General features: G+C 39.4%; 1 protein-coding gene and 1 pseudogene across 1 annotated transcript in view; both read left to right on the forward strand.

Annotated features, from left to right (window-relative positions):
- Window positions 1-11,746, forward strand: part of LOC116524022 (zinc finger protein 253-like) — a 33,822-nt gene extending 22,076 nt beyond the window's left edge. The window contains exons 7-11 of the mRNA XM_032239120.1: window positions 3,490-3,589; window positions 4,071-4,185; window positions 4,313-4,380; window positions 11,263-11,392; window positions 11,727-11,746. Coding sequence (XP_032095011.1) covers window positions 3,490-3,589; window positions 4,071-4,185; window positions 4,313-4,380; window positions 11,263-11,392; window positions 11,727-11,746 — 433 coding nt within the window. The remainder of the gene's footprint in view (window positions 1-3,489; window positions 3,590-4,070; window positions 4,186-4,312; window positions 4,381-11,262; window positions 11,393-11,726) is intronic.
- Window positions 11,747-11,926: 180 nt separating this feature from the next.
- Window positions 11,927-14,343, forward strand: part of LOC116502702 — an 84,782-nt pseudogene continuing 82,365 nt past the window's right edge.

A 14,343-nucleotide genomic window follows, 5' to 3' on the forward strand; every position in this document is an offset into this window, starting at 1 on the left:
TGGTTCACAATTCAAAAAGGTTTATTTACAGAAAATTAAAAAGCGTTTGCAAAGGCGACCTCCAAGTCTCTTCCCAAGTGGATCAAGTACAAGGAGAGCAAGGAACAGCATTCAAACAATACATTTTATAGAAATACATTTTATACATAAAATGTATAAAACAATACATTTTATAGAAGGTTTATGAGGTTTATGAGGTTTATTGGACTTATATGCCACCCTTCTCCCAAAGGACTCAGGGCGGCGTACAACATAAAAAACGCATATTACAAAAGTTAAAAGAAAGATTAAATAGAATATCCAAAAAACCACAATAGACATTTACAATGAGATTTAGAAATTAAATTAAAATTAACAATTAAAATTAATACTTTATTTTATTCAGGCCAGGCCGGCTTGCTGGAAAAAACCAACTTTTTAGGGCACACCGGAAGGACCAGAGGTTGGGAATTATGCGAAGCTCCGGGGGCAGCTCATTCCAAAGGGAAGGCACTCCCACAGAGAAGGCTCTCCCCCTGGGGGTCGCCAGCTGATACTGCCTGGCCGACGGCACCCTGAGGAGGCCAACTCTGTGGGATTGTACTGGACAGTGGGAAGCTACCAGTGGTAGTAGGTGGTCTCGTAAGTACCCTGGGCCTAAGCCATGGAGCACTTTAAAGATCACAATTAACACCTTGAATTGCACCCGGAAAACAACCGGCAACCAGTGCAGGCCGCCTAAAAGGGGTGTAACATGGGAGCACCTAGGTACCCCCATGACAACCTGCGCGGCCGCATTCTGGACCAGCTGAAGCCTCTGGGTGCTCTTCAAGGGCAGCCCCATGTAGAGAGCGTTATAGTAGTCCAGGCGAGAAAGAACCAGGACGTGAGCGACTGAAAACGTACAGGATGGTAAGAATCCAGATCACAAAGATGGGAGACTTTTTATAAAGGTTCTCCAGCTTAGAAATTTCCACCATGCATGGTCATATGACAGCAACACAAGTGCCTTCTGTAATCCTCCAGTCCCGCTCAGATCTTAAAGTATAATTTAAAGTCCATCTAGATCTTCTCCTTTGTCCTTTCCACTTAATTGTCATTGGATTGTGATCTGCCCAGGTACTTGTTTCTATGTCAATTTCCTGTATATCACAAATCAATTCCGTTGAGATCCATATCATATCTAATCTGGACCATGATAAATGTCTATTTGAGTAGAAGGTATATTGTCTATTTGTGGGGTTTCTTTCTCTCCATATATCTTTTAAGTCTATTTCATCAGTCATTTTAAAAAAGGATTTAGGAAGAGTCTTTCTATTTAGTTTTGTTGTTTTTTTGTGTTTCATAGTCCATATTCTGATCTACAATTCCATTAAAGTCTCCCATCATACAAATATTAACATAGTCCAATTCAATTTTTTTCATATGTAATTTTTTATAAAATTCCTCTTGGCTATCATTAGGAGTATAAATTGCTGTTAAAAGTATGTTCTTGTTATTGTCCATAATTTCCACCATTAAGATTCTTCCATCGTCATCAGTGTAGATTTCCTCTGCTGAAATTGTAGCCTTAATATACAGAACCACTTCTCTTTTCTTGCATCATGGCAATGTAGTAAATATTTCCCCTAGTTTAGGTTTTATCAATAATTGTTCCTGTTGTTTTTTAATGTGTACTTCTTGAAGCCAAATTACGTCCACTTTTAATTTCTCTAATTTATGAAATGTTTTCCTTCTTTTAATAGCTGAGTTTATATTTATTGAAATTATTTTTTTCTTCTCCATGTTTATGTTTTATAAGTAGGGTTTACTGCTGTAGTAGATCTCAGTTCTCGTTCTTTAATATCCACAGCGCCTTCTTCTTTTTCAGTCGCAGCCTGGCCATTATCTTGTAGTTCAATTAATGATTCTTCTTTTCCTGTCTCCCCCTCTTTCCCTCTAAAGTATTCTGCATAGAATAGTTCTGCTTTATCAGTTGAATCTATTCTATGTCTTTGTCCTTGCCATAGAAACATCAAACCTTCTGGGATCAGCCATCTATAATTAACTCCTTTTTTCTGTAGAATTTTTAGTCAAAAATTGATATTCTCTTCCTATCTCTCTCTCAGTCTCTTTGGTACCTGTTTCAGAATCACAATATTTGTATTTCAATGTTTTGTCTCTTGCCATTTGTAGTATTTGTGTCCTAATTGGAGATTTTTTGAATATATTCCCTTATCTGTAAGAAAATCACAAAATGGAGGTCTTTTGTTCATCTTCTTTAGAGACAACATTGTTTCTTTGGGTAAGAGGACTTTAGGTATTATTCCCATGGCTAGGTGAACATTGCTATGAATGTGTGGGAAGCCCCCCCTCCCCCGGAGAACCAACTATTCGGGGGGAATATTAAAAAGAAGCAGAATATTATATTTCCCCTAAGGGAGAAATGGAGAAACATGCTCTTAAGGGAGGCAGAAGCCTCAGTCTCCCTGCCCCAAGGGGAAACTAAGGCTTTTAGAAATGCAGATTTGGTAATCCATTCAGAAAGACTGGGTCAGGCAGAAACTTCAGATAAGCAACACAATTAAGCCAAAGATTGACAAAGTTGGGCTTTCCCTTGATATATGAATGGCATAACACAGGTTGTGGTTTCATGTTTTTAGAGCAGTGGTCTCAATCTTGGCAAAGTCCTCTCTTTGTCCCTGTTTTTCATAATATTTCATCACGTATAGCGATCTGGAGATTTTGCAGAAGTCCCCAAAGGAAGGAAGAAAACGTACAGGATGCTAAGAATCCAGATCACAAAGATGGGAGACTTTTTATAAAGGTTCTCCAGCTTAGAAATGCCCACCATGCATGGTCATCTGACAGCAACACAAGTGCCTTCTGTAATGCTCCAGTCCTGCTCAGATCTTAAAAAGAAAATTACAATCTATGTGAATGGAAAGAGAATCTGTTCCCAAAACTTGTACTCGTGGGCGTTAGACAAAATTGTATTTTTTCAGACAAACACATTTGATTTGCATTTCCCCTTTTGTCTATAGAGTGCCACCCATGAGCCCTACATGACCCCATAGGAATCCAGAAGGTAGAAAATCCACCCACTTTGTTTTGTCAGCTGTCCCAGAATGACATGTGGTTGGTGGTTCTGCTTTCTTTCCAATTAGCCTCCAGCCTCCATTTTATTCCCAGCGCCTTCCTCCTGTATTGGAACTGAACCAGATGGATATTTCTTCCAAGAAATTAAAAAAAAACATTTGGAGATACAGAACTTTCTTTGCACTAATTCTGAATTGTGTTACAGGGCAGAGAGAGAATGGCTGGCCTTCCTTTAGCAAGTGAGGAAAGTGGAAAAGGCCCTTCCAGTGCTCAGTCTGGAATCCGTGGGGAGATCTGGGCAAGAACTGGGCAGAAGGTGCTGGAAGAAGGAACCATCGTTTCACAAGTTCAGGCCTGGAACTTCAGGAGCGTCCAATATCAGGAGGATGAGGGTCCCCGAGGACTTTGTAGTCGGCTCCACTTCTTTTGTAGTCGATGGTTGGGACCAGAAAAGCACACAAAAGTGCAGATGCTGGACCTGGTGGTTCTGGAGCAGTTCCTGGCCCTTCTGCCCCTGCAGATGGAGAGCTGGGTGCGGGAGTGTGGAGCAGAGACCAGCTCCCAGGCGGTGGCCCTGGTGGAAGGCTTCCTCCTGAGCCAAGCGGAGGAGAAGAAGGAGCAGGTTGAGTTGCAGGTAAAATATAAATCTTACCCCGGTATTTCTTTCCTTTGTCACAAGTCCAGTAGGGTTAGTAAAAAGTTCCTTTTTTACATTTACATTTCAAACATATAATTGAAACTCCTTTATATATCTTTGGTAGTTTATCAGTGTTAAGAAGAAGGATGCATCATTTTATGAAAGACTTATTTCCTGTCATTCATACTATATGGAGATGCTTCACTAATCTTTGTATAGTTCCCTTATCCATTCTAGAAGAAAGATTTTGCGCAGCAATTTCTTTCTTACTTCCCAGCCTAATTGATCAACACCGAGTGATATGCAGTGGTGTTCACTGGGAAAGAAACCATTTCATGATTTGTGATGTCCATTAATTCTTTTCTCTTTTTTCAAGTCTTTCGCAATGGAGATCAGAGATCCTGAGAGAAAGAGGTATCCATCAAATCTTCCTCAAGAAGTGTCATTCAGGGGGATCCCTCAGGGAGATCCAATTCAGGACACCTCAGGAGGTAATATAAGGTCCTTCCACTCCTTTGATAAATCCTAACTTTCTCATCTTCTTTGTGTCCTCTCCTCTATAGCGTACCTTCTCCCATTTTATTAATTATCCCTTTTGAAATTCTGTCTCCCTCACAGGGAAGAATAGAAGGAAGTCGACTCTTTGTTTTGGGGGAGCAGAAACTAGGATTGAACCTCCAAGTCAGGTAAGAGAAGAACATTCATTGACTAGATTTCTATTTTTCCATTTGCCTCAGGAAATCAGAGGCTGTAGATAGTATAGGTAGTACAGTCTTAAGAGTGAAAAATGGCCAAATCACTTTTTTTTCTGCTGTGCAACTTTGAACAGTCACTAAAAACTAAAACTGTTGTTAGTCGAGAACTACAAATAGTGTCTTCCGCCATTTTGCCCTCTACATTTGGTTGGAGATTCTTTTTAGGACTAGTATCTTAAAAACAAAACACTTGAGCTAATTACTATGTTTATCTGAAAATAAGACCCGGTCTTATATTTTCTTAGGCCTCGAAATAAACACTCAGGGTAATTTTCAGAGATGTCTTCCCCTGTTTCCCTGAAAATAAGACTTCCCCGGATAATAAGCCCAATCAGGATTTTGAGCGCATGAGGTAAAATAAGCCCTTCCCGAAAATATTGCAACACACAGCAGCCATGAGGTGACCATGTTCTCCACCTCCTGCACTTCAAAAATAATAAGACCTCCCTGAAAATAAGACCAAGTGCTTTTTTGCGGGGTTAAAAGAAAATAAGTTCCTGTCTTATTATTTTTGGGGAAATATGATATTTTTTTCAACTACAGGAAGTGGTGTGCCTGCCTGCCCCACCCTCTCCATCCCACCACCTGCTTGCCTTTGGCTGCAATGGCCTAACTTTTCAGCACATCAAGGCCTGCACCTGCCCTGCTTGCTGGCCCTGCTTTTGCCAGGACATTTTTGGCTACTGGCTGCCAAGTGACTGCCTTTGTTGCTTCTGGCCTCCTGGCAGCACTGCTTTTGGCTGTTCTGCTGAGCTGCTTCTGCCTGCTGCAGGTAGAGTCATTCCAGATCTATAACTTCCGGAGCTGCAGGTGGAGCTGTGCCACCCATGCCACCTTGCACAGCCAGCATGAGTACTAGCACCCACCAGGGCCAGGGACTAAAGAGTGCCAGGCTCAACACATAGCCCGGCACCTGCAGCACCAAGTAGACCTGCAGGAAGGGGCTCAGTAACCCAAAGGTGGTGGTGGGTAAGACAGCGTGGTTCCACCTGTGGCTGCTGGCAAAGGGGCTCTGGCAGACCGGCCGTAGGTGGGTGCTTGGAGGTTGTATATCACTTGCCCTGCAATAGGCAGGAGCAGCCCAGCAGGGTGGACGAGAGCAGTGCCTCCAGGAGGGCAAAGAGCTCCCATGAGGCCAGCAGCAGAACAACAGTTCCTCATGACAGTTGTTGGAAGGGAGTGGCAAGGATGTCAAAAAAAGGGAAAAGCAGGACTCAGCTTGCAACAGCTGCCTGAAATGTGCTTGTAGAGACCATGTGGCACAATGAGCCATATTTAGTGGCACACCAGCTGTCAGCTCCCAGCTGATTTTTCACCCTCCTCAGTCTTCAGGAAACCCTCCGGAGGCTGGGGAGGGTAAAAAACAGGCTGAATAGGCTAATTGAAAATTCGGAAATGTGAGAAAGGCGCTGATGTCGCAACACAACAAAGTTGATACTTTTGCCGCTGGACGGTCCATCTGGATCTAAACAGTCCCGAAGAAATGGTGACAGGGAAGTGTACATCTTGCTGATCTCAGGGACATCGCAAAGTCCCTGATTGAGCCAAGAGAATCACTTCTTGCCAGCAACAAAAAGCACAGCCTCAAGCTGCTGAAGTCGGGACAGCTCCGCAATGGGAGGAAAGCAGAAAGAGAAAGTGTGTCCATCGGGTGAGGAAATGTTATTTTTATAAAAGACTGCCCAAAAAAGATTGAAATTAAATCAAATTGGTAAAGAAAAGGAAATAAGCAGCGGAATTAGCATAATTGGACAGTGTGTTATCTTTTTTATTTTACTTTTTTCCATTGATGGTAGTTTTATGAATATTTTTTACTTTTTAAAGTGAAAGTCTTGGATTTTCTCCTTCTATTTCTTTTTTATCTATGGATTAAATATTTTCCTTTATTTCTACAATACTGTTTGGGATGGATTTTTTCTTTTTATTTGGTTTCTTTTAAGAACTTTATTTCTTTTGAGCCTGAAACATAAAGAAGATTTAAAAGATATATAAAGAAGGTAGTAACCTGAGAAGGAAGAGAAGTTACACTGCCACTTGGAGGTTGGAGGTTGAGGCCTGGAAACATTGCTTTTTCTTTTTTCCCTTTGATCATTTTGACCTTGCACTTCAAAGACTTCAGCTTGTTTATAAAGAAGGGCATGGATTGTTTACGCAGGTGCCCTTTGGATGTTTATTGCTAACTGGAAAGAAGTGATAACAAAGATTTGTTTTTAAATCAGAGTGGCTTTGTTTATTAATTGGAAGGATGACACGAATTCAAAAAGAAACCATAACATTGCAACAGATTATGTCTGGAATTCAAAGACTATTAGAAACAACAAAGAGAATTGAGAAGAGATGGGAAAATATTGAAAATATAAACTTTAATGTGGCAATACCTGATGGAAAAATGGAAGATACTCAGCAAATAGAAGATATTCAGCAAATGGAAAAAGTGGAGACTGGAGTCCTAAAAACCCAGGGGGGGGGGAATGAACAAAGAGGCAAGATAACCATGGATATTGACAGTGAACTGAGTGTGATTGGAGATGGAAAGAGTGGACTAAGGAAAGAGAAGATAGATGGAAAGGTTTTTTACTACAGATTTCAAGATACAGAAGAAGGAAAAAGAGAGAATGAATGGACTTAAGGAGAGAAATTTTGACCAAAACATTACCGACAACCAAAGATAAACTGATTAAGGAATCTGATGGAGGATTTCAAGATTTTACAAGATATTTAATAAATGACAAGTTGCGAAGAGAAGTCCAAACAAATTTGATTAAGGAAATAACCAGAGGACCAATTCCACAAATGGCAAAAGAAATAGGACTACACTATTACTGGTAAGGCACAGATTGAGATATGAAAATTAATAATAAAACACTAGTTAAATTTAGTTAAAATTAGAGCTCTATGTAGTGATAATGATAAAGTTAAGTACATAATTGATAATGATAACAATGTACACATATATATTGATTTGACAAGAATAAATTTGGTATAAATTTCTAAAAGGGGAAAAAGGGGGGGAAAGTAAGTTAAATATAATCAAACTATCGCTAAATAAATGACCGGTAATGATAATAATGTAATAATTTGTATTGATATGCTAAAAGGGAAAATTGGATATAAATTGTATACAATGATTAAGAAAAGAGGTTTAAAAAAATTGTCAAAATTAGAGCATTATGTAAAAATGTAGTGTTAATGGATAAAGTTAGATAAAGGATAACAATGTATATATTTGCATTGGTTTGATAAGAGGAAATTTGGTAAAAAAAATTTTTTTATTTTTTTTATTAACAAACATGTAAAATACACACACACAAAACTTAGACGCACGCCACATTTACACCATACAATAAGAACAGGAGCTTCCTGTTCTTTCTAATAGCAATTATCAATTGATACCGTTCACCTTATATTATTTCCCCTTCTATTGTATTTCATTTGGATTTCACCATTCTTAACCCTCTTATTTTACTCATAACTATTCTTTTTTGACTTTTATTATTTTCCTTCATTGATTCTTGTTTCTTTCCTCCATCCACCTATACCATTTATCCCATATCTGGTAGAATTCTGATTTTTCTTTTCCCTGGATTTCTTTAGTTAGTTTGTCCATTTCAGCACAATCCATAACCTTTCTTATTATTTCATCTTCGCTTGGAATTAATTTGTTTTTCCATTTCTGGGCAAAGGCAATCCTTGCCGCCGTAATTATATGTAGTATTAAATACTGGATTTCTTTTTTGTATTTGGCAAACATTATTCCTAATTTTAAAAAATTCAGGTTTCCATTCTATTTTAACCCCTGTTATTGCCTCCAGCCAATTTTTGATCCTTTTCCAAAAAATTTTAGCCTCCTCACAGGTCCACCATAAATGGTAATATGTTCTGTGTATCGATTCGCATTTCCAACATTTGGGGAGGTATTTGTTAAGATTTTAGCTAACCTTGTTGGTGCCAGGTGCCATCTGTAAAACATTTTGTACTGGTTTTCCTTGTATGCTACTGATAGTGTCATTTTTAAGTTTGTTCCCCAAAATTTTTTCCCATTTGTCTAATTCAATATTATAGCCAAAGTTCTGTGCCCATTTTATCATTTGTTCTTTCACAATTTCCTCTTCCATTTTGTACTTCAGGAGGAATTTATATATTCTCCCTATCATCTTTCTATCTGAGCTTTGAATAATTTTATCCAATTCATGTGGTTCTGTTTCGATGTCATATAATTTAGTATTTTTATTGTATTTAGTTTTGATTTGGAGGTAAGTCAGCCAGTCAACTTTCATGTTCTGATCTGCCAATTCTTCAATTGTTTTTAAATTTCCCTGTCTATCAATTAAGTCTCTATATCTTAGCATTTTGTTCAAATCTATAAAATTTGGGTGAGTCATCCTTTCTGTCGGTGATAGCCAACAGAACATAGTGGATTTTTAAAAAAAAATTTGAGCCCTTTTTGCAATAACACTCTTCTGATTAAATGATTTTGAAAGCATTTGTGCGTTTTATTTTTATCATCCCATATGGTAAATATTTTAAATGGTGGAAAAAAAGGGGAAAAGTAAGTTAATCTTAGTCAAACTATCGTTAAATAAATGACTGATAATAATAACAATGTAATAATTTGTATTGACAGGATAAAAGGCAAATTGGATATAAATTGTAAACAATTATTAAGAAAAGAGGTTTAATTTTTTTGTTATTAAATATAATTAATTTTATATTTTGAATGTGTTATAAAGGTATAATGTGGTTAGATGATATTGAAAATAGATAAGGGAATGCCACTATGTGGTTTTGTTTTAAATTTTGGAATATTTGTTATAAGGGACGTTAAAACAACTATAGTCATATGAAGGATGAGGTATGATGATAACAATATATATATATATATAAGTATATGTGATGTAAAATAGATAATTTGATATGAATCAGAGATAATGACTGTGGAAGAGATGCACAAAAACTCTTTGTAACCAATTGACACACTTTTTACCATTTGTAATGGAGGATGATTTTATTTGTTTTTTATTCAAAAAAATAAAAAAAATAAAAAATAAAGAAAATTTGTAAATGAACTTCTGGTTGGCCCATTGGGGCCGTTTTCCGCCCTCCCCGGCCTCCAGAGGCTTTACTTTTTATTTCATTTTTTTATTTTTTCATTTTCATACAAATAACCACATGGATACCATTACATAATCAACACAATTTTGTATTATTCAATATTATATCAATTTGTCTTACCATCAACCCCCAGAGACTATGATTCACTCTTCTGCTCTCCATATACCATATTTATACCCTATCCATCACGTGCTTCTCCCTCTCTCCTCCTCTTCTCTACCTCCTTTCTTCCCTCTGTCATCCTTCTCTTCTCTACTTCCCCTTCCTCTCTCCTCTTTCCACTCCTTCTTTCTCTCCTTCGCTTCCCCTCCCCTCTACCCTCTCTCCTAACCCTCTCTTCTTCCTCTTGCCTCTCTCCTCTCTTCCACACTCTTCATCTCATTTACAGGATGTATTTCAGCATCTGAGTGGGCTCCGTTCAAACTTTTCAATCACCCACTGCTGCGCCTTTCAACGTATCCTCTGTCTCCCTGTCTTCTCTTCTTCTTTCCTCTTATCATTCCTTTCTTTCTTCTCTTTCTTCTCTTTCTTCTCTTTCTTCTCTTTCTTCTCTATTCATGTCTGGCCGTCTCCTTTCCTTTCTTCTATAATCAAAAATATGTATATTTTTTACAACTCCTCAACTCTGGCATTTGAAGTGCGTAGATCTTAAAGCTGTCAAGTTACAAGACCCTTGCACCCTTAACCCTTTACAAAAAACCCCCAACTCAGGGGTGTTCAAACTTGACAGCTTTAAGACTTGTGGACTTCAACTTCCAGAATTCCTCCTCCAGTCATGTTGGCTCAGGAACGCTGGCATTTGAAGTGCGCAAGTCTTAAAGCTGTTAAGTTACAACAACCTTGCATCCTTAACCCTTTTAAACCCCCTCCCCCCAAAAAAACTAAAACTTTATTTTTTAAAGTATTTTGCACCCAGAGAAAGTCAGAATCAGCCACACACCACCTCCACAGGCTTTGAAGTCTTTCTCTCGCACTGCCAAAACCCCTCGCTGCTCTTCACCTGCGGTCACCCCTGCAACCTGCTACCCATGGAGGATGCGCGGTGGTCCCCCAGGAGGGCCAGCCAAAGGGCACTTTCCCCACCCAGCGTAGGCTGAGAAAAGTAAGAGGGGAGAGGGGAGCTGCTCTTTCTTCCGCAGGGCAGAAGGAGGTGAGGCGGCCTATGGTGACATTCAGGGAAAGCCTCTCAGAAGCGTCGCTTTTCTGCCCGAAAGAAAGCAGGGAAAGAATCTCTGGAGGCTGCAGCAGCAGCAACAGAAACACAATCCCGGGCAATCAGTTCTGGCTCTCCCTTCACGAGCATGTCCCATTGCTGATGGCACTTTGGCGAATCCAGCTGGGCAGTGGGGCTCTTGCCATTGCTGCTGTTCCTGCTGCCGCAGGTGCCAGAGCAGCAGAGTATTTTGATAATGGCTAGCTGGCTGGCTGGATGTTTGTTAGATCAATTGATCCAGAAGGAAACGGGGCTTATTTAACCAAAATGGCAGTGAAAGTCCTACAGAATCATTCAAGTTGATAAAACCTGCCTAAAATCTTTCTTTAGTCAAATGCTTTTTATATTCCTATTTCCTCATCTAAACCATGGATCCTAGTAAGCATAGCCACTTACCTTAATGCATAGCTTTGCTTTGGAAATTTCTAAACAATAGGAAAGATTCTGCAGTTCTTCCTTGGTCTGTTCTGTATTTTTTCCCCTTTCAGGAGGTTTTTCTGTCCTTTGAGGAGGTGGCTGTTTATTTCTCCGAGGAGGAGTGGTCTCAGCTGGATCCTCACCAAAAAGCTCTGCATTGGGAAGTCATGCTGGAGAATTATAAGAATGTGGCCTCTCTTGGTAAGGGTTTCCCACTCTCCCTCAGAGAGTTCAGGAAGACATTTTGTAGTTAGATGCCATTACCTAGTTCTTATGAAAACATTTCTAAATAGATCTCCTCAGAGGGAGAAAGGAAAGTTCTGTTTTTCTAGTGCTCCTAGGAAAGAAATAGGTCTATGGCATTTTGCTTAGATATAGCCTATCCAATTTGTTTTTCTATTTCTATTTAAACACTTTAGTGACAAAGTAATTCCTTGGTTTGAGGTAATGCCAAACTCCATCACACAGCTTTGAATTATTTTGGCCCAGATGCTTCTATATCATTCACATTTTTTGACTTAATGTCCTTTTCAAGGTTTTATGCCTCATCAATAGAGATGTTATCATTTCTATACCATGCCATTATTAGGATACAAATATGCAGTATATATTAGAATTTGGCACGAAACCTGAAGGCAATAAATATGATTTCTGACAGAGTGATCTTTTCCCCTAACCTTTCTCTCACTTTCATTTCTCTTTCCCTTTGAAGGTGATAATGAGGATAACAATAAAGACTCTGCAGAACCAATCAAAGAGTTTAGACAAGGAGATGCAATGGAGAAACCTGCAATTCAAACAGAATTCCAAAGGCAGGAGAGACACCTATCAAACAACTGGAATAAGGAAAGCTCATCTTCTTTGATTGTTACTCAGATGCAGGACTTTATTGACCAACAAGAAATACTAAAGAACAAATATATTGAGAAAGGTGTAAGAATCTTCAAACAGACATTAGATGCCAAAGGAGGAGCCAATATGGGCAAAGACAATGGAAAAAGATACAGTTGTATGCTTGCACTTTGTCAAGAGAATGGGTCTCTTGAGTCACAGAAAAGTTTTCACATGGGAGAGAAGACAAATGAATGCAATGAACATGGAAACAAGACTGTTAATAAAAGGACATCCACAATGGAAAAGCCATATAAATGCAAGGAGTATGGAAAGGGCTCCAGCACAAGCAGTGAACTTATATGCAATCAAAGGATCCACACAGGGGAGAAGCCATATAAATGCATGGAATGTGGAAAGAGATTCACAACAAACAGTAATCTTACATGTCATCAAAGGATTCACACAGGGGAGAAGCCATATAAATGCATGGAGTGTGGAAAGAGATTCAGAACAAGCACTAATCTTACATGCCATCAAAGGATTCACACAGGGGAGAAGCCATACAAATGCATGGAGTGTGGAAAGACCTTCAGAAGAAGCAGTGATCTTACATCCCATCAAAGGATCCACACAGGGGAGAAGCCATATAAATGCATGGAGTGTGGAAAGGACTTCAGAACAAGTAGTGAACTTACCTACCATCAAAGGAACCACACTGGGGAGAAGCCATATAAATGCATGGAGTGTGGAAAGACCTTCAGAGCAAGCAAGGAACTTACATACCATCAAAGGATCCACATAGGGGTGAAGGCATATAAATGCATGGAGTGTGGAAAGGGCTTCGGAACAAGCAGTAAAATTACAATGCATCAAAGGATTCACACAGGGGAGAAGCCATATAAATGCATGGAATGTGGAAAGGGCTTTAGCCAAAAGTGTAGCCTTAGTACCCATCAAAGGATCCACACAGGGGAGAAGCCATATAAATGCATGGAATGTGGAAAGGACTTCAGAGCAAGCAGTAATCTTACCTCCCATCAAAGGATGCACAAAGGGGAGAAGCCATACAAATGCATGGAGTGTGGAAAGGACTTCAGAACAAACAGTAATCTTACAAGGCATCAAAGAATGCACAGAGGGGAGAAGCCATATAAATGCATGGAATGTGGAAAGACTTTCAGAGCAAGCAGTCATCTTACATCCCATCAAATGATCCATACAGGGGAAAAGCCATATAAATGCATGGAGTGTGGAAAGACCTTCAGATCAAGCAGTGATCTTACATCCCATCAAAGGATCCACACAGGGGAGAAGCCCTATAAATGCATGGAGTGTGGAAAGGACTTCAGAACAAGCAAAGATCTTACATGCCATCAAAGGATCCACACAGGGGAGAAGCCACATAAATGCCTGGAGTGTGGAAAGAGCTTCAGAAGAAACAGTAAACTTACATCCCATCAAAGGATCCACACAGGGGAGAAGCCATATAAATGCATGGAGTGTGGAAAGAGATTCCGAACAAGCACTCAACTTACATCCCATCAAAGGATCCATACAGGGGAGAAGCCATATAAATGCATGGAGTGTTGAAAGGACTTCAGAACAAACAAAGATCTTACTTGCCATCAAAGTATCCACAAAGGGGAGAAGCCACATAAATGCCTGGAGTGTGGAAAGAGCTTCAGAACAAACAGTAAACTTACATCCCATCAAAGGATCCACACCGGGGAGAAACCATATAAATGCATGGAGCGTGGAAAGAGATTCCGAACAAGCAGTCAACTTACATCCCATCAAAAAATCCACACAGGGGAGAAGCCATATAAATGCATGGAATGTGGAAAGGGCTTCAGCACACCCAATAGTCTCATTTCCCATAACACAATTCATAGACTGCAGAATTCCTAAACAATGATTAATTTAGATGGGAATGCATGCTAATTATTGATTTAATGGATTGTATGTATGGATTTACAATTTACAGACTGAAATCTGGAAAGGGTTTTTGCTGTGCTTCAACTTTCTGACAGCCATAGCGAGATGAATTTAGTAATGAAAAAGAAACAATAGGCACTTGTCATTATAATTATGATTTATACTTTTTTTAAATGTATGTGTATATACAATATATAGGAGTTTCAGACTCTTGAGCCAGTCGTGTCACATGTGGGACACACCTGCCCCAGCCCCTGCAAATAGGGAAACTGTTGCAATGCATCCTGTACAGCACCAGAAAACCAAAAACAATCTTGCCGCTGCACTGGCTGCCAAAATGACCAGATCTTGTTTGGCCATGAAGACTGAACTGGGTTTAAACT

The sequence above is a fragment of the Thamnophis elegans genome, chromosome 2, assembly GCF_009769535.1.
Source record: "Thamnophis elegans isolate rThaEle1 chromosome 2, rThaEle1.pri, whole genome shotgun sequence".
NCBI classification, from domain to species: domain Eukaryota; kingdom Metazoa; phylum Chordata; class Lepidosauria; order Squamata; family Colubridae; genus Thamnophis; species Thamnophis elegans.